General features: G+C 50.2%; 1 protein-coding gene across 4 annotated transcripts in view; it reads right to left on the bottom strand.

Annotated features, from left to right (window-relative positions):
* Positions 1-6,375: 6,375 nt before the first annotated feature.
* Positions 6,376-24,804, bottom strand: part of LOC149350774 (tubulin beta-4B chain-like) — a 54,842-nt gene continuing 36,413 nt past the window's right edge. For all 4 annotated transcript variants that reach the window (XM_089579915.1, XM_089579914.1, XM_089579916.1 and 1 more), the window contains 6 exons: positions 20,617-20,725; positions 13,353-13,463; positions 12,496-12,740; positions 8,909-9,108; positions 8,166-8,602; positions 6,376-6,759 (listed from right to left, as the gene is read on the bottom strand). In XM_089579915.1, coding sequence (XP_089436041.1) covers positions 6,578-6,759; positions 8,166-8,602; positions 8,909-9,108; positions 12,496-12,740; positions 13,353-13,463; positions 20,617-20,725 — 1,284 coding nt within the window. In that variant the 3' untranslated portion in view covers positions 6,376-6,577. The remainder of the gene's footprint in view (positions 6,760-8,165; positions 8,603-8,908; positions 9,109-12,495; positions 12,741-13,352; positions 13,464-20,616; positions 20,726-24,804) is intronic.

Raw genomic sequence — 24,804 nt, 5'->3', positions numbered from 1 at the left:
CCCATGAAAAGGCGGATTGGACTTTCCATTTCCTATTGGGAAATTTCCGGTTGTGTATTCTGAACCCATTGGAAGGCCAGTTGGAGTGTGCAATTACAACGCCTGCCCACACACAAAATAATTGTTTGCTTCCTATGGGAAAATTTCCCATTATGTATTTGAAACCAATTGCAAGCTTCAAATGGAATAGAAGGGGTATTCCAATTGGAACACTTATAGAAAGATTAACCGCTGGCGCCCTAATCAAGCGGAAGCTCCAAGTGGGCCAAAGGCGAGCACGCATGACACACAAACCATAGGCATAGGAGTTCCAGGCAGTTGCCTTTGCCTATGGTTTTGTGCTGTGTGCTTGCATGTAGCCCACTTGGAGCTACCACTCGTGAAAAGGATCCGTTCCGCTGGTGTTGCAGGTGATGCACATTTTGAGTGCTTGAATTGTGAATTGTGGGGTTTAACGTCCCGAAGCGACACATGAGCAATGAGCGACACCGTAGTGGAGGGCTTCGAATTAATTTAGACCACACGGGATTCATTAACCTACGCTGATATCGCACAGCACACGGGCGTTTTTGTATTTTGCCTACGTCGAAATCCGCCCACCATGGCCAGGATCGAACCCAAGACGCCAAAGTCACAAAGCCACGACGACAGATTTGTGTTTGTAGATAAAGTATTACAGTTGAACCATGGATTATCAAACTCGAAGGGGTTCGCGGAATAGTTGATATACTGGTATATCGATGATTCGATGTATGGAAAGAGGCGATAGTTAAGCTTATCTGTGACCTAGAAGCAAGAACACAGTGCATCACTCTTGTGACGCGGTTCTTGCAGTGACGGTCCGCCTGCCGGCTAGAGTTCCTGTATATGCTCTACCGCCGGCTGGCTTGCAGCGCACCACTCGATAGGCGTTGCTAGACCTAACCTGCTTTGCTTTGAAGCCGCAGTGAACGGTTTTCGGAACTAGCCACTTATCATAGTTAGATGCCTATCATGTCTAATCCTCTTATCGGTACATTATAATAGCATGCATAATTATTAAAATTAAGGTACAGTTGGTTTTCGAAGCGCGCCAGGCGAGGACCGCCGCTAGGCTTTATTTAGGTTGCCGTGTCATATGATGCAGCGTTACGTGCAGCATAAACTTAATTACTCTAGCCCAGCTCGTGGCAGGGATTCGAACCGGCGGCATATAATCGGGGGAAACGGCGCTTAAAAAAAAGAAAATCGTATCATGCGTGGCTCGGGTGTACAACAAGATAAGTGAGACTGTAATTACTGCGTCAGTTCCTTTCCTCAAAAAAAAAAAAAAAGTTTAGATTTGTCCGACGTGCAGCGTCGCGCCGAAAAGGCGATGGCGTTCTGTGGACTCCCTGGCGGCGTTGCAACACGCGGTCACGTTCCGCTCTTAAAGGCGTGCCTTAATTTTTTTTAATGGGGTATAACCGTTTAACGTCCCAAAGCGACTCAGGCTATGAGGGACGCCGTAGTGAAGGGCTCCGGAAATTTCGACCACCTGGTATTCTTTAACGTGCACTGACATCGCACAGTACACGGGCCTTTCGCGTTTCGCCTCCATCGAAATGCGACCGCCGCGGCCGGGATCGAACCCGCGTCTTTCGGGTCCGCAGCCGAGCACCATCACTGAGCCACCGCGGCGGCTTCACCGCATGACAGTGATGTGGCGTAGAAAATGAGAATAAGAGGCCGAAGGCTAACGTCAAGCGCAACCAACGCTCGTCATGCGGCTTCACTGCGCTAGCGCTGCCAGCAGGTGCCCAAGGCCGCGCAGCCAACACGTCCGCACTCGCGAGTTCGGTAAACGCGAATAATAGTTCTATGCTTTTGCTTGATATTTTTGCCAAGGAGATATTCTGACTGTTCGATATATCCGGGTGTGGCATATCCGAACTCGACTGCACTGGTAAACTATGGGGCTACGACAGACCTAAAGAAGTGACACAGCACTAAAGCGATCAGTGTATCCGGTCGATTAACGTTTTTCTTTGGGCTTAAATACCCCATTCATGGTACCCTCCCCCCGGAGCCGGTGGTTCTTGTCCGTTGAACGATGTTATTTAATCAGCACTGCAGTGAAACTTCTCATATCTATTTTAAAATAACCTGATTAGTTCGTTCTTCTATGTTTGTGCAAAGCAATATGCGGATCCCAGTCAATGGAATCATTGGCTTCTAATTCGACTTTCCTAGTTTGAGAATTTCGAATTCTATATTTGAAACCAATTGAACGCTCCAATAGAACGCTCCAGACATTCCAATTGTACGTCTCAGTTAATGATTCAAATCAACTAAAGTCAATTGAAATACCCTTTTGTACCAATGAGTTCAATTAGGCATGTTTTATTGGTTCCATTTGATTCTAATTAGAATGCTTAACTGGAGCAATTTTTTTTTTGCCTGGGAACTTTAAGGATATAGTAACTAAACCTTCAAAGTTGTGTGTGCTGGGATAAAGTAATTTTTTAATAATAATGCATGAAAAAGAAGCCAAAAGTTATCTCCTTGGAAAACAAACGAGCGCTGAGGGGAGTAGAATTCCAACCACAGTACAAGCGTCTGAAAGCGGATGTCGTTTAACTGAAACAAAAAAATGACAGTGGCTTAGCTCTGCTATGCCAGGATATACGTAGCGTAAGCGGCTAACTGCCAAGCGGCAGCCTCGGGGCCTGAGGAATTGAGGTTTTCTACGCTTAACCTCCTTGTAAAGCGCACTGCATCAACCGCATGTCCCGCGCACGGTGCGTCCTCCTCGCGCATGTGCCATAGCGCGCGGCGCGGCAGTCGTAAACACGCGGCTCCGGCTCCGGCGCGTCTGCCGAGACTGTGACGTCACTCCTATGGAATGCTCCGACCGGCGGAGCGTCGGAGAGGAGCGCGCGTGCCGGTGGCGGCGGTCCATAGCGGCGGCGAGGGCGACGCAGCTGCGCCTCTCGTGACGTCACGCGGCTGCCGCGCATGCGCAGAATGGTCGGCGCAGAGCGGACGCGAAGCTCCTTCCAACCCGCGCAGTATAGCTTACGCTACAAAAGGTCTTGTCACAAGCCCAACAGCGGAGGAACCCGCGGCTAGCTTGCCGCGCTCAACCTGGTAGAACAGTCAATCCGGTGTTACCACGATTGCTGTGCGCTGTACAGGGGGCATATCCACGAGACGGTTCGCGTTAGCAAACATTCAGGAACACACTACGTTAATACTATATGCGACTCAGTTTGAGTATGGAAGAAAGTTCAAAATTCCATCGCTGCCAAAAAACATGCATCCGGTATTTCACAAATGCAGACGCAAAGATAGGGCAGTGGCCCTACAGGTAAGATTTGAAGGTAGATTCGATGTGCTCTAAACGGACGCAGCCGAATGCTATAGCAAGACTGACACAACGGTAGTCGTTCGTGAGAGTGGAGACCCGGTCTCGTGCTGCACCGTCAAAAACACAAGTGCAAATGAGGTAGAAGAAGTTGCCATTGCTCTAGCAAAAACATAAAATGGTACAAGGGTGATAGTAACATTAAGAGTTATGGGCAGAATCTCTGCTGCAGCCACCAAAATTCTGAAAAAAGGGCAAGTACCGACCAGTCGAGCATTGATCTGGTTCCCGGCTCATGAAGACCTGGGGGGGGGGGGAGGGGGGGTACCAGAAGGCGCACTCGATCGCCGCTGACGTGCCGCCTCCCTGTGGAGGAACCTTCCCTTTCGGTGACGAACTCAGAACATTCCACGAAATCATTTCTCATTATAAGCTCGGTCGTAAGACCTATCCAGCAGCGGATAAACAGCTCAGCAGAAGAGAGGAAATCTTGTGGAAGAAGTTGCAAATCGGGTTGTTTCCAAACATTCAACTGTACTGTGGCAGCTGGAAGTCTTTCATCCTAGATGTATACGCACTGCAACAGCATTGCAGATCTAGTCTACATGGTCTGGACGTGCCCTTCCTATAACGACCCGAATAGAAATGTAGAATCCTGGGAGACCGTTACTCAACCACGATGCAGAAGAGCAACGCAAGACATCGGTCTCGCCCTGACTGCAGCCGAGTTCCGAGGGATTCCGGCCGACGGTTAGGGGAATGACTGGGGGTTTACTATACTTTACTTGCACCTTTACTTGCACCCGTCATTTTTGGCGGGTGCAAGTAAAGTTGCAAGTAAAGTTTACTTGTGGGTGCAAGTAAAGTAAGTCTCTCTCTCTCTCGGTCTTGAAGGTGCGACACCTTTACAGGAAAGACTGACAGACAGACAAAAGACTATAGCTAGAGAATTCGAGGCACGCAGTCCCCCTGGCTGTCCGCACGACCCCACTCGCGGTCTAAACATTCATGTGATGTTGGTTCATGACGTATGCGGCTAGGCTGACGGTGATCTTCTGACTGGCCAGGTCCGCTGACCGCAGTGAAGTCTCCCAGTCCTCCCAGGTTCAGAGAGGCACCGGCCCGTTGGGGGATGGACGCCGGGCAGGATGGGAGAATATGGGTAAGGGTGGCCTTGCGATGGGAGCACAAGGGGCATATGGGGCCGGTACTGGCTTAAATTTAGAGAGATGGGTTGGTGTAGGCAGCATTCGCGTCTGCAGGGGACGCCAGATTGACTGTTCCCTGGTAGTAACGGATGGGTGTGGTGGCGGGTAAATAAGGCGCTCAGCGCGGGAGTTTGTGGTGAGCTCAACAAACGAGTGCATACGCTCCTTTGAGAAATCCCCCACGAGGTCCGCCTGTGCCCAGTTTCTAGACTCTCGGGCTAAGGAGTCGGTGGCCTCGTCGTGGGATTTCCCGAGTGCGCAGGCACCCAGATGAGCTCAGTGTGTTGGGGTAGGTGGGGGGTAGACATGTGCAGCAGGGATTGTGCAGGGGAATGAACCTAGCTGGCCCTGGCGTAGTTTAGAATGGCGGTTCTTTAGTCACTGATGATGTAACTGACATCTGTGTATGCCAGGCCAATAACTATAGCGGTTTCCAGCTTCCTCAGGGGTGGTGCCTGAAGGAAGCTCGAAAGTTATGGGGGTTAATTGTGGACAACCGTAGTGGCTCTATGCTTATCGCAGGCGGTATCCACCCAAACGGCATCGGGCGCATCCCCGTACCATTATGTCGCGCTGCCGCGTGCCTTCCTCCGACCTTGGTCACGGTGGGGGTGCATGTTCCTCTGTAATAGTTTGACACAGATCGAAAGGATCCGTACCCCATCTGCACTTCGAGTGTTCTTAGTGATGTATTGTTTGCGGGGATAGTGATGCCTATAGCTGATTGTGTATGTGTCATACGGTAGCGGCTAATCAATGGTGCAGGGCTTGTAAGTGAGCCCCTCGAAGTTCGTGTAGTGTGTTATGGACTCCGAGTTCGAGCAGTCTCGAGCACACAGCTTATGCTGGTGACGAGGGCCAAGGCAGCGGCGGAGGCCAACAGGATCCTGGACTAGGGAAGACCGACCACTGAAGCTCCACATCTATCTATCCCCATCCCCCTACTCCCTAACTCTTCCTTTTGAAAAAAAAAATTAATGTTTTCACTACTACTACTACTCTCAGTTACAGGGAAGCTGACTTGTGGCATGCACTGCAGTGGTGGCCTTGTGGCTTGAGCATCCGCCTTGTATGCGAGAGGTGTGGGATTTGACCGTGCCGTCGCGTACCCGTCACTCTTCAATGGATACAAGCTTTCCCCTGGCCTGATGCCCAGATTCTGTGGGGGGAAATGCTTGGAAAATTAGTCTTGAACCCACCTTGTGTAGGCCAAAGCACCTTGAGCCACAGTGCTCTTTGGACAAGCTGCCCTTGCGCCTAAGCCGCCCGTGTATATTGTGCGATGTCAGCGCACTTTAAAGAACCCCAGGTAGTCGAAATTAATCCGAAGCCCTCTACTACGGCGTCCCTTATAGTCCATGTGTCGCTTCGGGACGTTAAACCCCATGTACCATACCCTTGCGTCAATCAGAAAGCATAACCGTAGAAGCATTTAATCCAACTCTGTTCTGATGGTCCACTGGTGGTACCAGGGGCGGATTTATGGGTCACTCTTCGAGAGAGTGGTTGAGGATCCCGTTTGAACCATGTGTTTCTTAGACTTTTTTTCGTAAAACTAAATTGAGTTCAGCGTGATTTTCCTGTGTAAAATTTCCTCTCGCCTTGGGGAATGGGGGCGTCCGTCCACCCCGGAGTTTTAACTTACGGTTAAATTGCTGATCAGCTGCTAATACTATATAACATGTAACGTCCCCAATACCTCCTTCAGCCATCCTCGTTCGCGTTGGTGGTGCCAGCATACTGTGGCGCTATGGAGCGCGACGCGTGCCATCGGCAGCTGCGCCTTCTTGTTGCCAAGCAACAAGAACAAGAGCTTACACGCTTCCAGATGACAGAACAGTCTTTCTCTCGCCGTTATTTCCAACTCATAATCTGGGACTTTATTGCGAATATATATCGCATCATGTTGCGCAACACCAAATAATAATTTTTTTTTCTAGTAAAACCAAATGCTCGCCAGTACCCTGGCTTGCCTAATATACATCGTTTATTTTATCGGAAACTTGGGACTCTACGGCCAAATGGGAATTTCGGTGGCAGTGTTTCAGGCAGTGTCGGCAAGGGCGTCTTCGTCGTCGAACTCTCCCTCGTCGTCGGCTGTGGCCTCCTGGTACTGCTGGTACTCGGACACCAGGTCGTTCATGTTGGACTCTGCTTCGGTGAACTCCATTTCGTCCATGCCTTCCCCAGTGTACCAGTGCAAGAAGGCCTTGCGGCGGAACATGGCTGCAAATTAAGACGAGCACCACAAGCATTAGATTTCTTTTTAGGTGTTCATGAATAGCAGAGGAACTAGTTCTATTCTATCTGTCCGAATTGTTTCCACCAAGCTCCCCAGCTCTTTGGCGTTTTGTTTCTGCGCCAACCGATTTTAAAAAGCCCCTTTCTCGATCACGAGAATCGGATCGAGCGATGGCATCCGAAAATACGTCTGCCTAAACGCGCAACAGGAGTGGAAGAATGAGTGTTCTCACCCTCTCAAGCTCATCCTTTTAAGGGGACACAGAGCCAACTTATGTTCTTAGTAAAAAACGATTCTGTGGCTCTTTCTAGGTATGTAGGTGTTTATATGGCAGAAAAAGGCGCATGTATGTTGAGAAAATTGGATTTTAAAATTTTCCCGCCCCTATAGATTCAAACGAAGTCAAGACTGAGAAGGAATCCGTGACTGCTGTTTAGTGAATTGGGATGTAGGCTAGCCCCGGGGATCCGCGCACAGATCAACTTGACGCACTCTAGTCTGCTTGCAAAAACAGTCGGTAAATTCGACACCTGTATATCATTTTTTGACCTTTTCTATACTACCGGACAACTTTCTGTGGCTCTGCAGCCGAGGCTAGGCAGGAAAGAGGAGATGGACCTTTGTTCCCATGCCGCGGTGAGGGGCTTGTTCACTGTTCGGGCTAGAGGTGCGGGAGGTTGAAGAGGGGAAGTTGGAGAGATGGTGTAAGGTTGCTAGGGCTGACGAAGCCTACTTCCCACGGCACGGGAACAAATGCCCACCTCTTTCCCTTCCCTGCCTAGCATTAGCATTAGAAGCTCCGTTTTTAGTGATAGTAGCATCTTTCGCATTACAACGCTGCAATATTTTGATAAAGACCAACTTGCATTTCCCCTCAGGGTCCCTTTAAAGCGGCCGTTTCGCGACCTCGTTATGAGGGATTTTTACGGTCACACCAACGTTTGTGAAGTCGGAAACATCACCCATCCTGCGTTACAAGATCTGCACTTGCTGAACAGGGAAATATCGCGCTTGTCGTCTGAGATGTTTCATGAACGGTGTCGTTCCTAGCAGCTTGCAGATTGTCAATGTAATGCGTGTACAAAAATTTTGCCTATAATGTTTGTGACGTCATCTCTGTCACAGATAACATGGCATCCAACACACCCCTTTTTTGGTTTTGTTTCAGTTCTTTGCTCTTTGATGATTGTTTTACTCACAGTTCTGTTAACAGCAGATTCCAACGAAGAGAGAGGGCTCTGAGCAATATTACGGGAGCATTTTCTTAAGATTAAAAATAATTCCGTAGTTGCCCTTGAATGATGAAGTGGGCGCTCTATGCAAGTACAGATTGTGCGTGTGAACTGCGATGAGTGGACTGTAATGCGAACAATTCTAATTAATGACTGACCAGTGAATTGCTCTGAAATGCGCTTGAACAGCTCCTGAATGGCCGTGCTGTTCCCGATGAACGTCGCAGACATCTTGAGGCCACGGGGTGGGATGTCGCAGACGGCGGTCTTGACGTTGTTCGGGATCCACTCGACAAAGTAGCTCGAGTTCTTGTTCTGGACGTTGAGCATCTGTTCGTCGACCTCCTTCATGCTCATGCGGCCGCGGAATATGGTGGCTACCGTCAGGTAGCGGCCGTGGCGGGGGTCGCAGGCGGCCATCATGTTTTTGGCGTCGAACATCTGCTGCGTCAGCTCCGGCACGGTTAGCGCCCTGTACTGTTGGCTGCCTCGGGACGTGAGTGGTGCGAAGCCGGGCATGAAGAAGTGCAGACGTGGGAAGGGCACCATGTTGACGGCCAGTTTGCGCAGGTCAGCGTTCAGCTGGCCCGGAAACCTGCGGGTGTATGGTTACTTAAGTTGCTTTAAAACTGTATTTCTTTGCGTTAAGCACTGCGAACAAGGGACTGCAGGCGCTGCGTGATTCATATCTCCAGTTCTGCTACGAAGCTATACACAACACAAGCTGTTGCCTCCTCAGGTGTGGTTCAGTATAGTTCACAGGCCGAAGCGCCCGTGGCCAGTGAGGGCATCGGGCCATTCGTCGACAGCAGTGGTCGGTGCCACTCACTACACTTTCGGAAATAGAGATGTCGAGTGACATTAATAAACTACGATCCCTGAGAAAAGAAAGCTTCGTCACCTGAGGCATGTGGTGACTCCGGACATTGTGACAGAAACCAGGTGGTTGAGGTCGCCGTATGTGGGAGTGGTGAGCTTGAGGGTTCGGAAGCAGATGTCGTATAGCGCCTCGTTGTCAATGCAGTAGGTTTCGTCGGTGTTCTCCACCAGCTGGTGCACGGACAGGGTGGCGTTGTAGGGCTCGACGACGGTGTCGGAAACCTGCAGTTTTGAATGTGTTTGAATTCCCACTTTCCGTCGACGCGGTGCCAAGTCTACCACATCTATGCACTAGACAAAGGTTCTTATCTTTAGCGCCATGAATCTTCGATTTCTCGCTACCACTATTAAATATTAAAAGGATCCTGAAGTGATTTGGATGGTCATATTCTAGAGCAACAGATCTGTAGAGGCGGTCTTTGTCACTATGCGAGTCAAATTTTAAAATTCTGAATATTTTTTTTTTTTAAATCGCTGCTCGCACTTTCTCGCAACCGACCAGGGCGACACCTCACCTCGCATTCTTAGTCTTATAGTACTATATACAGGGTGTCCCAGCTAACTTGGACGAAGAATTATAAAAAAACTAAGCGTTCTTCAGAACTGAAATCGCGTGGATGTTGTTACGATTGTTCTAAAGTTACAGTACTATTTTTTCGGTCCGCTTATTTGAATAATTAGTCGAGATAAAAAAATTTACTTTTTAAATATAGCTTGAAACGTTCAGGCGTCAATAGGAAAGTTGTGGAGCTCCATTATTATTGTCCAACCCAGGCACTTTCAACGAGATAGACTTAGCGTGGCCGTTTTTATTCGGGAAAAACGGAAGCCCGCGGAGTTAAAAAAATTCCACGTGACAGCGCGCTCCGTGCGCCCGGATGTGCCGCGATTACAGCGCTCTCATCCGCGTTTTGTAAAAAACATCACTCGCTTTGCGCCTTTCGGGCTGCTCAAGACAGGGCTTCTCGTTGCGGTTGGTTCCAAGATAAGCGCCGGTGGGTTCGGGCGGCAATAGAAAGAAAGCGCGGCTCCTGTTCTTCAGCGTAATTCACACGACGTTATCAGGCTTGTTACATGCGTCTTTGCTTGTTGGGATCTTGCTTCCGAATTCAAACTCATGAGATTGTCATCGTTCCTCCGCATGCATTCTGCTAACGTGACAGCGCAAGTATCGCCGCAGACACGGGAGCCGTGCTTTCTTTTAACTGCCGCCCGCACTGACGCTTATCTTGGAACCAAGCACAACGTGAAACCCTGTCTTGGGCAGCGCGAAAGGCGCGAAGCAAGTGATGTTTCTTACAAAGCACGGATGAGAGCGCTGTAATCGCGGCGCATCCGGGCGCACGGAGCGCGCTGTCACGTGGTATTTTTTAAACTCCGCGGGCTTCCGTTTTTCCCGAATAAAAACGGCCACGCTAAGTATATCTCGTTGGAAGTGCCTGGGTTGGACAATATTTGTGGAGCTCCAGAACTTTCCTATTGGCGCCTGAACGTTTAAAGCTATATTTAAAAAGTTAATTTTTTTATCTTGACTAATTACTCAAATAGGCGGACCGAAAAAATATTACTGTAACTTTAGATAAACCCTAACAACATCCGCGCGATTTCATTTCTGAAGAACGCTTAGTTTTTTTTATAAATCTTGGTCCAAGTTAGCTGGGACACCCTGTATATATATATACACTTAGCCACCCCTACCTCAATGATGTCAGTGGGCAGCCTGGGCGCCCATTACTCATCGGACGTGCCCAGGTGGCGTGGGCGAGATGGTGCAGTCCCGACCTGTTTTCTTTTAGTGCGACAGCATTCCTAATCCACCCCCAGCGATTTCAACGATGTCTCACTCGAATAAAATGAAGCTTCAGAGGGAATGGGTGTGCATGGCAATGGACCAAACAAAGCTTAATTTTGGGGATGGTCCTGCAGGGTAAGGATGGCAGCACATGACATGGCACATGAGGCATATCCAAAATATGTTTAGGACACCCGAAATTTGCCCTTGGAATGACCTTGGCCGAATTCGACTGCCGGTGAATCTGGGTGCGCTCGGGTGGAAGACAGGCTTGTCCTGGTCTCGAAATGGTATTGGCTGTTGGGTTTGGGATGCCCCCCCCCCCCCACCCCCCCACCCCTCTGCCTGTGTGGACTAAGGCAGCTCGCGCTTCCCTCCTGCCTAAGTGGATTAAGGCAGCGACCTTCCAGGACCGTGGGACCACGGTGGCAGCGGCGAAAGTCAAAGACCGCCGAAGGCCGAAGATGCGGCGACGATGGCGGCGTTCCGTGGCCGAGTCGACCCTCGGGTCAACGAACAGAGTGGTGGTGTGCTGAGTGAAAGACAGCAGTGTTTAATTACTGAGCCTCTACCCTCTCCCATCAACCGAGCTGCGGGAGAGCCCCACGGCCCAGCGCCGCCCTGCCGTGGGCGGTATCAACAGTATCCACAACGGTCCGTCTGATTGGACACGTCATTCTTCGAACTATTTCCCCAGACAGGGAACTGGCAACATCATTGGCAGAGCATCATTTTTAATCGCCGACATCTTCGCCAAATTTTTGCTTGCGTGTTTTCTTATTTCAAATGATGCTTTTGACATTAATTACATGAATCACCAGGTGGTATTCGCCTACTACCACTAAAATAATTGAATTTCTTCTTGCTGCTGTTTCGGTTCCATCAACCGAACGATGGCTGTGACATGTATTTAGACTGAGTCACGTGAGGCAGGAAAAAAAACTGCTTAAGAGCAGAAATGCGAGAGCATTTCCATGTTCCCTCTTTCTCTCTTCATTTTTATCGTTGTTTTATTTTTGTTTTTGATTTGTATTATTTTTGTCTGTTTATTTAATTTTATTTTTATTCTTTCATTTTTGTTCTTTATTTGTTTAGCCAGTTTAGCCAATGTATGGATTGTTATGTGACTAGTGTTGGATTGGCTGTGGATCTATCTTGTCGGACGAACGTCACTGATGAGCTATAGCGCCTAGAAGATGAACCAATAAATGTTTTTGCATTAAAACAATAGACTGCTGATACGTCGCTTGTCATTCCAGTTCTTTAAGCAGGCTAGTTTATGCGTTAATTTTAGTGAATTAAAACGACGTATCAGCTTTTGTATTGCAGTTTTTTTTCGTGCCTCACGTGACCTAAAGTCGAACTACACGTCACAGCCGTCGTTAAGCTGATGAAACTGAAACAGCGTTAGGGAAGGAATTAAATAATAAATTATTTAGCGGTCGTATACGCGAATACCACGCGATGATCACGCGATGATCCATGTATTCTAAAGTCTAACGCATCATATGAAAGAATAAAACACGCAACTAAACTTAGGTGTCTTAGTCCCTAAATGGAGCGATAGCTTAAAATTTTTTGCTGCTCGGTGACGAGTGATGGAATACCGATCGCTCGTGCGCTTTTCCTAACCCCAGTATATGCCGTTTCATGGTCCCTTTAAGGCCACAACTGTCGTGCGCTTGCACTCTTGAGGCTGTTTTCGCCATTCATTTGGCAGCAGCGAACGTACAGGGAGCTGCCACTTAAGTTTAGGCAGCGCAAAGACAAATGCGGCTTCATGTGCCGGCGGCGCGGAAGCTGTCACGAATGCCCACCTTCGGGGAGGGCATGACGCTGAACGTGTTCATGATGCGGTCCGGGTACTCCTCCCGGATCTTTGAGATGAGCAGCGTGCCCATGCCGGAGCCGGTGCCTCCGCCCAGCGAATGGGCCAGCTGGAAGCCCTGCAGGCAGTCGCAGCTCTCGGCTTCCTTGCGCACCACATCCAACACGGAGTCCACCAACTCGGCGCCCTCGGTGTAGTGGCCCTTGGCCCAGTTGTTGCCAGCGCCGCTCTGGCCTGCGCGCATATGTATACGCCACTTGCATATCCCACTCCCCGTGCTGGAGGCCCCTGTGTTGAGCTAAGCTTTGACCAAAAAGGTAGCAAGTGCCGCTAAGGCACTTTGCGCTGAAGACTTTCCTGTTCCTACGCTAATTTTTCTTAAGTCGCATGGTAGTAAAGCGCCCTTCAGATCAAACTATCGGAATCGACCTTATGAAATAGTTTTTCATACTTCATGGTGGAAACTCAGCGCTCAGGAATGTATGTCAGGCGCAAAAGGCTGCAACCTTAGTGTTGGTAGCCTCAGTTGCTGTTCATTTGTATTTTGTAAGCGGCGAATTTACCGCCGAAAGAGTGGAAACAGCCAAAATTATACAGCCGATTATGAATGTCGATTCTGAGCACAGGCACGAGCAAATCGAGTTGCCTTTGTTAACCCTAGGCTGGGGCTGAACCAAACGAACATTACGATGGGCCAAGAGCTGAACTGAACGGAACTTCCGGTGGCTAGAAGTCCGGCGCCCCATCAACCTTTGCGCACACACGTGCAGCTGATGACGTTGAGCTGAACTTGTTCAATATAAGCTAAAACAGCAAAGGAAATATTAAACTAAAAGCGACGTTTACCGAATATGAAGTTGTCGGGCCTGAACAGTTGACCGAAAGGTCCTGATCTGACGGAGTCCATGGTTCCTGGCTCCAAGTCGAGGAGGATGGCACGGGGAACATACTTGCCGCCTGAAAAATACAAACCATTTTTCTTTTTACAGCCGTCAGCATTTTACTACCGTTGCGTGATCTTGAACATTGTCAGCAAGTCTGCCACGCTATTTCTAATGCTGAAGGCAGGCGGAGCAGACGAGCGCCACCGAACACGTTTAATATACATGTACATGCTCAGGTAAGTATGCGGTTGCCACATGGTGCATGCCTGCACGCACACCAGATACGCGTAGACATCATGGCGAAGACATTTCTATGCCGCTGCTTCACATGATAGAACAAAACCTTTTCGAGCGCTCATGCACCATTACGAGTGTGTTTGTGATGCTATATGAGCATTCGGCAGCCCCTTTGATAAAACTTGCGTACGCACAGTACGTACTATTGAAAAATATAGGATATTTTTGCGTCATGCGTTCCGTCAAAATTTTCGATGAGGGAATATAGAACAGTTGAAAGGACTTTGTCACAAAGCACGACAGTCAGTTAAAACTCAAGAATGCAGTGCCAAATGCCCGTTTAACGAAAGTTCTCCAGCCAATGGCTTCGACCAGTTTTCATGAGGCGGAGACTAAGCAAGAAAGGGAATGAGAACGGCCTTTGTACCCGTGCACTGAGAAGTGGGTTCTTCGTTGTTCGGGGGAAAGTGAAAAGACGGCGCGGGGTCAATTGCTAGGGCAAAGGATAAAGGCCCATGTCGCTTTCCTGCCTATAGCTGCCGCTGCAGAGCCAGACGCCATTAGCTGGACGGGCCGCCATTGACGGGCATTCGCCGCTGCAATCTTGAGTTGTGACTGACTATTAATAATAACCAGGTGGCTTGTCAGTTAGCAGAAAATTGATATCAACATCGTTTTCGTGTCAATTTTAAATTCAGCCGCTTAATGCATTACTGCATTAAAAAATTTCAGAGGGGACTTAAGATTGCTTACGTGATGTAAAGGTGAAAACAGTGCGTTATCGTGAGCGTCCGATCTTGACGCAGGTTGCGCACTGGGAAATGAAACGAAGATGCGCCTCCGAACATGATTCCACAAAACGCTGAATCCACAAATGTCCGAGTGAAACACTCGGTTTGAATACCTGTCGCGAGCAGGCTTCTAAACTGACTAAAAGACGTATGCTATATGCAATGAGAAATCGTATGACACCAACCGCAACGGTGTACAACGGACAGTTGCGTCACAATTTTGAAACGAAAATAGTTTTTTTAGGAAAGGAAATGGCGCAGTAACTGTTTCACAATTCGGTGGACACCTCAACCGCGCCTTAAAGAACCTGGGAAGGCATAAAATTCAAGATGCATATGTCGTCGGTTCGAACCCCTGTCGCAAGCTAGCCTCCAAGTTGACTTGCACACGTAAGTAACGAGAAATCGTATGACACCACCGGGAACGCTGTACGACAAACGGTTGCGCCATAATTTTGGTACGAATGTCGGGAAAACTGGCGCCATACTGATGGACAAGCTCAGTTTCTGTACCATCTGCGAGTACACGCACACACTAACATACTAACACGCGCCTCCGGCTTTTCTCGTTATGGAACTAGTAACACTTTCACATAAAAACTGGGGCCAACGGGCACCCTTGTCGTAGGTGACAGACGGAGCGAAGAAAGAACCGCTTATTATAGCCTAATCGAGTATATTGGCATATGTGCAAGCGCCATTCAAAATTCAGGTTCCTTAGTTTACTGATCGAACCTACCGGAGTTTTTGCTGAACAGAGCTGCAGCACTGTCCCAGTACTCTTTGCCACGTATACGCACTGCAGCACAAAGCGTGCCATGGGAGTGTGTCGGATTGGTCAAGCCCCTAACGCCACACGTCTGGTGATCATTCACCGCGCAGGATACCGTCACGAGCTTTGCAAACGGCTTGGCGGAAGCTTTTCAGCTAAGTCGCATCACTGTTTCCGGGATTAACCACACTGTAACGAGAACGGAAAGCTGGGTGGGTCGGTACATGCTTGAACGAGTGATCATGGTGATAGGACAGTCAGCAGGTTCTGGACAAGGGGAAACATAAAGGCGCGCCAGTGCGTTGGTATTTGAGAGTAATATTGCAGCCGATTCCATGGCGGCCAAGTGCTCGTACGGTATGTGAGTTTTAGCCCCATCGTACAGTGAACACGGTAACTACGGCAACTGCTACCGTACGGCAAATATGTGGCTGGCAACGGTAGCAACGGCAACGCGTTGCCGTATTTATCGTGCGGCTGTCCGGCTACGCTAAAACTGTCTATTATAAATTAGTTTGCCGAACAGTCCAATAGTCTGAAGGCCATAGAAGTAATGACAGTGAACATGCTACCAAAGAATTTCGCCTTTGCCACAGCTAAGTCACGGGATAATGACTACTTCAACAAAGATGTTGGCGTCCAAGATTCAAGGCAAAGCTTCAAGGCCTGATGGCTTCACAGTTGAATTTACCAGTGATTTAGCTCCTTGATGCATCCTTTTCAGCTGCGGTCTGGCGGCTTCGAGAAGTAAAAACCAATAACGGGTGTACCGGTCGGTGACGGCAAGGGCACGGGCGAAGTACTGTAGTGCGGCAGCATTCGCGGGCGCCCAAGCATCGGCGCTAGACAGCCGCCACGCCCCCCGTGCTTTGGACTAAACCGCTGCATGCACCGCTCTTCTCATGCGTTCTACAATGTGTGAGATAGCCCGTGGACGGCAGTCTTGGCACAACCGGGGAGAAGGCTTGTTCTTGCCTTTCGCATTCGGCACCAGTGCACTGGCTCGCATCGCCCTCGTTTTGCGAGCCAAGTAGGTGGATTTTCCATACTTTTGTGTTCCCAATCCGACAACGAAGGTGCGCTCGCGATCAAAAGCTCCAACGGTGGCAAATATAAAACGATAGCCCGAGGCAACCGGCGCTGGTATGTAGACAGGTGGTTATTGCCCGCGTAGCTAACGCACTTTGTTCAGCCTTTTGACCCAGTGACACACTTCGCTGGCAAGAAACAAGTGCCGTCTAGCGGCCCAGCAGCAGCAGGTGCATCACGCGCGTTCCAAAACGCGCCTCGTCGGCCGGACGCACAAAACAAAGATGCGCGCGCAGCACAGGCTACCGTGGGGGCCGCCGGACAGCGAGGCAAACCTGTTCCCGGCGCGCACAGCAGCCAGGGCCAGCTCGGCCCACATCGGAAGAGGCGACAAGCGGGGCACTTCATGCAACGGCGAGGACAAGGCTCGGTCGGCGTCCTTTTATGGCGCGACCACCGGGTCGGACGCCTCCGCGACTCCCACGCGCGCCGGCCACGCGCGGATTAGCGACGGCGTGCAGTCACCTCGTTAGGGGCCGCCAGGTGGTCCCGAGGACGCAGCTAGGCAAGCTAGACGCGCGAGCTGTGCGACCAAGATTCCACAAAACGCGCTAGTCGCATAACTGTTGGCGAATCAGAATGCAAACAGCCCTCTATTCCAGTGGCGTAGACCGATTGCCCTTACGTCCCAGGCATCTGCTATTCACCTGCGATGTCATGCTAAGGCATTAACCGCGACGTCATGACTGACGGTCGACGCCATTGGCTATAGACGGCCTCCTTTGAGGGGTGTATGCCGCTTCGTTCTTGAGTTGTATCCGATTGTACCTTATTATTTTTATTTATTTTTATCTGCCCACACTGATTTATGTACTACCTACCCTCACCCGCCATCTGAGGCTAACAGCACTCGGCTCGAAACGCTCACGCTGGGCAAAATCCGCTGCTGCACACAAGGCACGACGACAATGTCATACTTACTTTTATTAATCTTTAGTGCAACGGGAGCGAGACGGCAGAACATCAGTGCATTTATCAGAGTGCCTGAGAACGTCACACTGCCGTGAACGTAAGACTGAAGCCCGGACGGCTGGAAACTTCCGGAAGGTGAACTGCCGTGCACATATCCATCGTCCAAGTCATATCAGCGAGCCGCCATTCGCGTCGGTCTTGTGCGACCGTGCGGCCTCGGTGCAGGACGGATGCAACGGGCACGCATCCGTTTACTGCAAATGTCCAGGGCACCGTGTGCCCGCAGAGCAGCGGCAAAAATATAGACTTAATGAGAGGCTGACGTCGAGTGGCGCGGTGGACGCACTCGGTGCATCCCAGCCACGTCGCAAAGCAAGTTCTCGGCAGAAGATGAAGATCGGAAGTGCGCGTGTTCTCAGGGTCCCACTCTTTCCATACGGCGAGGCAAAAAACAACTAAAAGACAGTGGAAGCCGCAGAAGAAGCAGAGAACAAAGCCAAAATGAATCTGCTCTTCCCAGGAAGGCGGAAAAAGAGGAAGAAAAATGAGGCGGCCCGTGAACTTGAAAATTTTCCGGCGCAGGTTTGACGGCCGCGCTCAGCGGCGTAATGGACGCACGAGACTGCGTGAACTTGGCCCACTCGGCGGCGCGCCGGAGAGCACAAAGGGCGGCCGGCGCGGAACAGGATGCGCAGGCCATTACGGCTGGTCGTTACACTCGGCCCGGCTAGCGCGCTGATCCGCGGCCGGTTCGCTTTACTTTTGGCACCAAGGGGGAGGGAGAGCCCGCGTGTCGCGCTAGCTCGGTGGTGGGCCCAGACGGCGCGCACTTTCGTGGTTTTGTTTTCTTCCCTTTTTCTCCTTTTTTTTTGCGCGTATTTTTAGACGCGCATACAGCGCGGGCATGAGGCCATATATCCGCGATTTGCGCGAAAATGTCTGGTAATCAATGACTGGGTCGACAGGGTTTGTATGCGTGACCCTCAGCTTACGCATGTGGGCTAAATTTAGTCTGCGTCACCCTTGTGTAGAGCGCTCGATCGATGAACTTCCCTGGAAAGGAAGGGATACTCAGCGCCCCTGTTAGGTTCTGGACTCAACGATTGGCCAGAAGCAGAGCCACATAGACTGTTATACAAGATATGTGGGGACGCGCACTTTACCCGATAAACATGGACTGCTGAGTAATTTAAGGTTTTAATTGACTGGTGCACACTGCTCGACCGCACTACTCAAGGGTGACTCAGTCTGTACTTTAACCCTTTAAGGCGCCGCTCGTTACTGCGACTTAAACATTTTTTAGCCTGAATAGCATAACCAGACCTCAAGGAAACCAATTCTTCAGTTTTGCAACGTGAAAGTCCAACAGACAATTTTTTACAGGCACGTACAATATTCCGTACAGAGTGCTTCAAGGTTTGGAAAATGTAACATAGAAATACCAGGATTTGTCAGATAAACGCATGAGGTATCGTGGAACCACTTTCACTTTCGAAGGTGCGCACAGTGCTAGAAACTGGTTTTAAAAATTTAATATTATTACTGTTGTCAAAATATGTCTGCAGGAAAATGCCGGAGGACGTGCTACCAAGCTCGCTGTTTAATCATATATTTTTACTTCAGTCTCTAGTTGGCATTTAAAAGAAAAACATGAAGGATGAGAAATTCACCTGAAACAAGGAAATCAAAGCTAGGCGGAGCAAACTTTCGGAAAACGCACCGAGTTCGCTTTGTACACGGTTGTGTACAAAACGCATTAAAGAGCAGCTCCGGCGTTTTTCGTACCACCACAGATTTTACTGAAAATTTCAGGGTAAGTTCTCCGCGGTTTTCTTGTCATTTGTGCCAAATTTTACATCCGGGAGACGTCTTAATGCAGCGTAAATGAATTTTAAAATTTTCAATTTCATGTGCTCAATCGGGGCGATTTCTACGAGCAACCTTGCGTGTGTGGCGTCACATTTTTGCTGCGTTTGAAGACGGATAAAATTTCGCTCTTGTTTTCGGTCACTTGAGAGAAATAATGACCTATGCTGTCCCTTACAGTCACCAGTTCAGCCAGTCAACGCGCGCACGATAAGTTTTTGGATAGTATCCGTGACGTCACAGGTTGGTATGGCGTGGCATCATAGATTGGGTGAAACCCAGTTTCGGTTTCCTGGTTTCTGCTGTTTTAGGATACTTATAATCGGAATTTTGAAAAACGGTTTTTTGTACCGGAGAGAGGGGACTCTAAAGAATGTGATGTGATTATCAACTCAAAAAACAGCGTACCGCTGTCTGTCTACGCGAACGTCGACGAACTCTTCAACTCGAGACAATTAGCGACAGGTAATGACCTTCGAAGACGCGGTGGGAATTTATTGCGCTGAATGTTGTATCCAGAGGTGGCAATGCGTTCGCGTAAACAGCGTCTATCACTTAGTCGGTCGCACTTAATTTCGTGATATTTGCACCAGAGATGATGCTCGGTGCTGTTCTTCAAATGCATCTCATACTGCCGCTGTGGTGGCACAGTAATCTATTCTAGTTCACTCTAGTAGTTATGGAGCTCGGCTGCTGACCCAAGAAGCGCGGGTTCGATTCCGGTCGCGGCGGCCGAATTTCGATGGAGGCGAAATTCTAGAGGCCCGTGTACTCTGCGACGCCAGTGCACGTTAGAGAACCCCGCAGGTTGTCAAAATTATACGGAGCTCCCCACTAGAGCGTCTCTCATAGCCTGAGTCCCTTTGGGACGTCAAACCCCACAAAACGAAACCACCTCGTATCTCCGCCTAGTGTATTCTGTAAAGCAAATGGTATTGCGCAAGCTTGTACTGCCTGTGACGTAGCCGGGCCGTATATCGGCCGAAAATATCCTGGCTCGCTGAGAGCCTGTTATAGTTTGGGAGCCTATAAGTACTCCGTGGACGTCTGATGGTACGTTTTAGAAAAGAAATGAAAAAGGAGTCAGAACGTGGTCGCCAGACACGGAAACGAGTCACGAATATGCGACGGCCATAAAGTATACTCTGACCCCTCTGGTTTTTCCTGTTCGCTGGTGCGCGCAGTAAAGAGCCATTTCTCTTACGGCTTCTAACGTAGCGGCGTCCGTTCCTCACGATCGTCGCTCAAGACGTATTTAGTAAAGGTGGAAAATTTATTTTCCCCGCTTTTCCCGGCTCACGCTTTTGCCTGCTATATATCTGTACGCAGCACGTCGTCAGAAGACTGCGCACTGTCTTTCGTATTCGTCGATGGTCAAACTTTCCGTCTACCATTAGCCCGCTGTTTCGCAAGACACCACCCCTCCCTGCCCGACATGTCCGCAATGGACGCTGCTGCAGAGCAGACCGCACCGCGCAACAGCCGGAATGGTGTCGTCGCACCGCGGCAGCGCCCTGTTGCCGCGCCACGAGGCGTGGCGAAGCGCGGCGGTCACTGACCGGTGGCCTCGTTGTAGTAGACATTGATTCTCTCCAGCTGCAGGTCCGAGTCCCCGTGGTAGCTTCCTGTGGGGTCGATGCCATGCTCGTCCGAGATCACCTCCCAGAACTGCGCACAAGAGCGACCACTGAGTTTGCACACTGAAAGCGCTGCGCACCGCTGACGCGAAAGCAGTCGCGCGGGACGGCACGGCTCGCAACAGACGCGGTGCCGAATTTTGGGCACGTATGCAGCAAAACTTTCCAAATATCTCAGGCCCTGAGAAATGGCAAATTCGATCAGATCCGAATAGATGCAGTCTCGCTAAATTGGATGATTTCGTGGAACGAAGAGCTGGGCGCGAACATTGCAGGAATTAATGGATTTATTTAAAAGAGAATAGGACTGGCGTCCGGTTTGGGGAGGGCTGAGAGGGATGATCCTTGGTGGCTTGTCCTCGGTCTCTTCCTCGGGTCTATGTGAGAAGGTGAGCTTGGCCTCGGACGCAAAGCGTCAGAATGGAACGAGAGTGACTTTTAAATAGATGATATTCATAGGGCCAGTTCTTAGCATCTTCCTAATATGTGACCTGCGTGACCTAATTAGAAATGTACACGTTAGTCGTGGGACATGTCGGTCCTCTTATGTGGACCGTCCCATTTGTAAATTCGAAGCTTTCTGTGCAACGCATGGTGCATGCATATCCTCATCCATGCGTTTGTAAGAAGCTCTTGCTATGTCTACGTTTCTTATATTGCCCCGCCGCGGTGGCTCAGTGGATGGTGCTCGGCTGCTGACCCGAAAGACGCGGGTTCGATCCCGGCTGCGGCGGACGAATTTCGGTGGAGGCGAAATTCTAGAGGCCCGTGCACTGTGCGATGTCAGTGCACGTTAAAGAACTCCAGGTGGTCGAAATTTCCGAAGCCCTTCACTACGGCGTCCCTCATAATCTGAGTCGCTTTTGGACGTTAAAGCCTAGTAAACCAAACCAGACCGTTTCCTATATTAACGACTACTGCACGATTTGCTTCTGGACCGGTTCAGGCAACTTTTCTTGGTTGCCCAGCGTCACCGGAGCGACGACCCGGACTATGTAGTGGTGGCTTGTCGCGTTAGCTCAGAGCAGCCCCAGGGCGTGGGTCCGGCGTTCGGCTGAGCAGAGCAGGCGCAAAATACTTCTGTGCCCCCGTGCCCATCCTTTGCAGTTTCCCCGGTTGGTGCAGGTCCTGAAGGCCTGGTAAATGCCATTCGTTCAGAACTCCGTAGGGATAGACCAAGAATACATCAAAAAGAGGTCAGGAGAGATGTTGGTGTAAAGGATCACTTCAATATGCCCAATCCGACAAGTCAGACAACGACAAATAAATTGGACTTTCCGCGCAGGGGTCTGGGGACAATTCTCGAGTTAATTAGTTATGGGAATTAGTAGCTGGGTAAACGCAGAAGTGAACTACCACCAAGAGGGGAACGACCGACTTAAACCGCCATGTGTATAGTCTAATGCGATTTGGAGGTAATTGCTTCAGGCTCAATATACTCGCATTGAATTCCTCTGACACGGTTTATTTTCGCAAGAACGCTGCAACTAATACATGAGATTTGATAACCGAAGGATTCTATCCTGCACCATCAAGTCTGTCGCGGACTAAGAGGCCGTCACGCCGTGAAAAAAATCTTGGTCCGTTTCAGCCGGAACGAACGTGATAACCTTCAAGTCACACGTAGGCAATACGTGTGGCGCTTCAAAACTCACTCCGCTGCGTTCTGCGCTTCTTCAGGTGCGTATTTTTCCATGCAGTGATGACCAACTGCGGTTTTGCAACGCCTCTGCGCAAGTGTCGACGGGGAAAAGAGGAGTACGAGGGACTAGACTCTGACTGTCCATACCATTCAACGCCATCGTATACTCTCAAATCCGCCCCGCCTCCCATTGTTGTGCCTACACAAGACACATTTGCCTACCATGCGTCAGTCAGCGGGCACAAGAAATGTTCTTCACCATCCGCAAGCAAGAGGCGGGAGTGGGCGTGTGGAAGTGGAGCGCGAATGCGAAGACAGAGACGCATTCATTGAATATGGCTCCATGCCTGCAGTGGGCGGTGTAGACAATAGCGTGTGAACTGCATCCAGTGTAGTTCCCAAATAACCATGCTTGTGGTGCACCCAAAGCAATGCATACTCTTCCGCATTCACGCTCGCACTACCACCTGAAGGGCAGGTTCCACGCGGCCCAAGGTGGGAGCGGTGACGCCCGTCGCCGGCGCTAGTCCCGTGCAGGAGGCCGTCGCTTATCTAGATGACTCAGCGCCACCCGCCCACCAAGCAGGGAGAGTGTATTACCTATGCAACACGCGCATCATGAAATGAAGCACGAGAGGGAATGAGACGCCTGTTATGGAAACACCAGCGCGCATTGGGGAGGAGCCGCGTGGTCGCGTTACCGCGGCAACGAAACGCATCGGCGCGCCGTAAGCGAGGACTGTGTACGTGCCCGCTGCTCCGGTCAGCCACCCCGGCCCTGACACACGCGCCACGTCCGCAAGCAGCGACGTGGCTTCCACAGCGGTCATTATGCCGGAGGAAGTAGCTCTCCATTTTTAGTCGTAGCATTGGCTTGAGGCAAAGAAAAGGCTACATTGTGTCCGTAGAGCCCATTCGGAAAGATGCAACGGTATTGAAAGTTGTGCAAAAGCGAGCTTCACTTGTTTCGTTTCAATTTCGCTGAAAAACTGAACGAGTGAGTGAAAACTGGGCAGACTGTAATGCACTGAAAGCAGGGAGCCTTGTTCATCGCGTCTGGTGAACAACGAACAGGGTTTCCACCACGAGGCGCTCGCCTCGCTCGCGGAGCTCAGTGTAAGTACTTGCGAACAGTGTGGTTTAACGTCCCGAAGCAGCACATGGGCTGTGCAGAGGGGCGCCGTAGCAGAGTGTTCTGGATTAGTTCAGACTACCTGGGGTTCTTTAGTACGTTCGCTGACAGCGCACAGCACACTGGCGTTTTCGTACTTCGCCTCCGTCGAAACACGGCCGCCGCGGATGGGATCGAACCCGTGACCTTGGGATCAGCAGTCGAACGCCAAAGCCACTGAGCCGCTGCGACGGGTGTCAGTTTATTTAAATCTATATGAAAGCCAATGGACTTTTTTTGTGCCGAAGCTGCGCCCGGGTTATGAGGAATGCCGTATAGCGGGGGATTCTGGGCTGATTTTGGCCGCGAAATACCAGAACAGAGACATACTTGGCATTCGGCCCCCGTCAAGATGCACCTGCCACAGTTGTCACTGAATCCGCGACTCGTGGTCAGCTCCAGAAGGCCGTGGCCACTACCTGAGCCATTGCGGCGGGGTTTTTAAGGTCTGTGTCTTTAATACGTGCAACTAAAAGCGAACTGTGAATTTCCGACTCGATTCGACAGCCACTGACGTACGTCATCGACTAACATTATAAATAACGAACTACAACGTTACGTGAACGAATGGCCATCTTGCATGTGCCCCGACAAAAATTTAGGCTATAGCTGGCAACGTGTGTTCGGTGGTACTTTCTTTTTTGCCCTGTTACGGATTAAAAGGTTGTAACTTTACTTTTTTTTTTACCTTTTCTCTGCGGACACGAAGGACATTGTACTCGGATATTAAAACAACGTCAAGAAAGAGGTTACTTTTGCCGGGATATTACAAGCAAACTTGGCTCTTCTTTTTCTCCTTGCAGCAGTCAAGCGCGTGTGCTCCAATTAGAGACGCTTTGAATTTCCAGACTTCCGGTGCCAGGGTTCAACGGTTCAACGAGCACCGCGAGGTTACGCAATGCGACAAAAGGGCCTCCTCCGCGTCTCCCTGACACATTTAATGATTTGTGCATCAGGCGGGTCTCGCACGGTGCTCCTGACACAGGGGCTTCGTTAACAGCTGTCCCACGCAGAGCGGATTTCCTTCCTCGTGCTCCTTGTATCATAGGCAGCGCGGAGAGCGAGGGCGGGAGGGGAAGCGCCTACCTTTTGCACCAGGCGCGCGTCCTTCAAGCGAGGCTTACGCCCTCCTTTTTGCCTCGCGACTGGCAGCGACCTCTTCGCGCACTGTTTGCCATCACCGTTGCTCGCATCTCCCTCAACACGGTGCACAACTTCTCCAGCGCGCATCGCTGTATGCTGCGCACTGCTAGTCGGAAGCTGTGTTGCCACCAGAGTTCACGGAGGTCATTGACAG

Source organism: Amblyomma mixtum, chromosome 3 (genome assembly GCF_055824585.1).
Source record: "Amblyomma mixtum isolate Tamu chromosome 3, ASM5582458v1, whole genome shotgun sequence".
Lineage (NCBI taxonomy): Eukaryota > Metazoa > Arthropoda > Arachnida > Ixodida > Ixodidae > Amblyomma > Amblyomma mixtum.
This window is presented reverse-complemented; position numbering and strand designations above follow the sequence as displayed.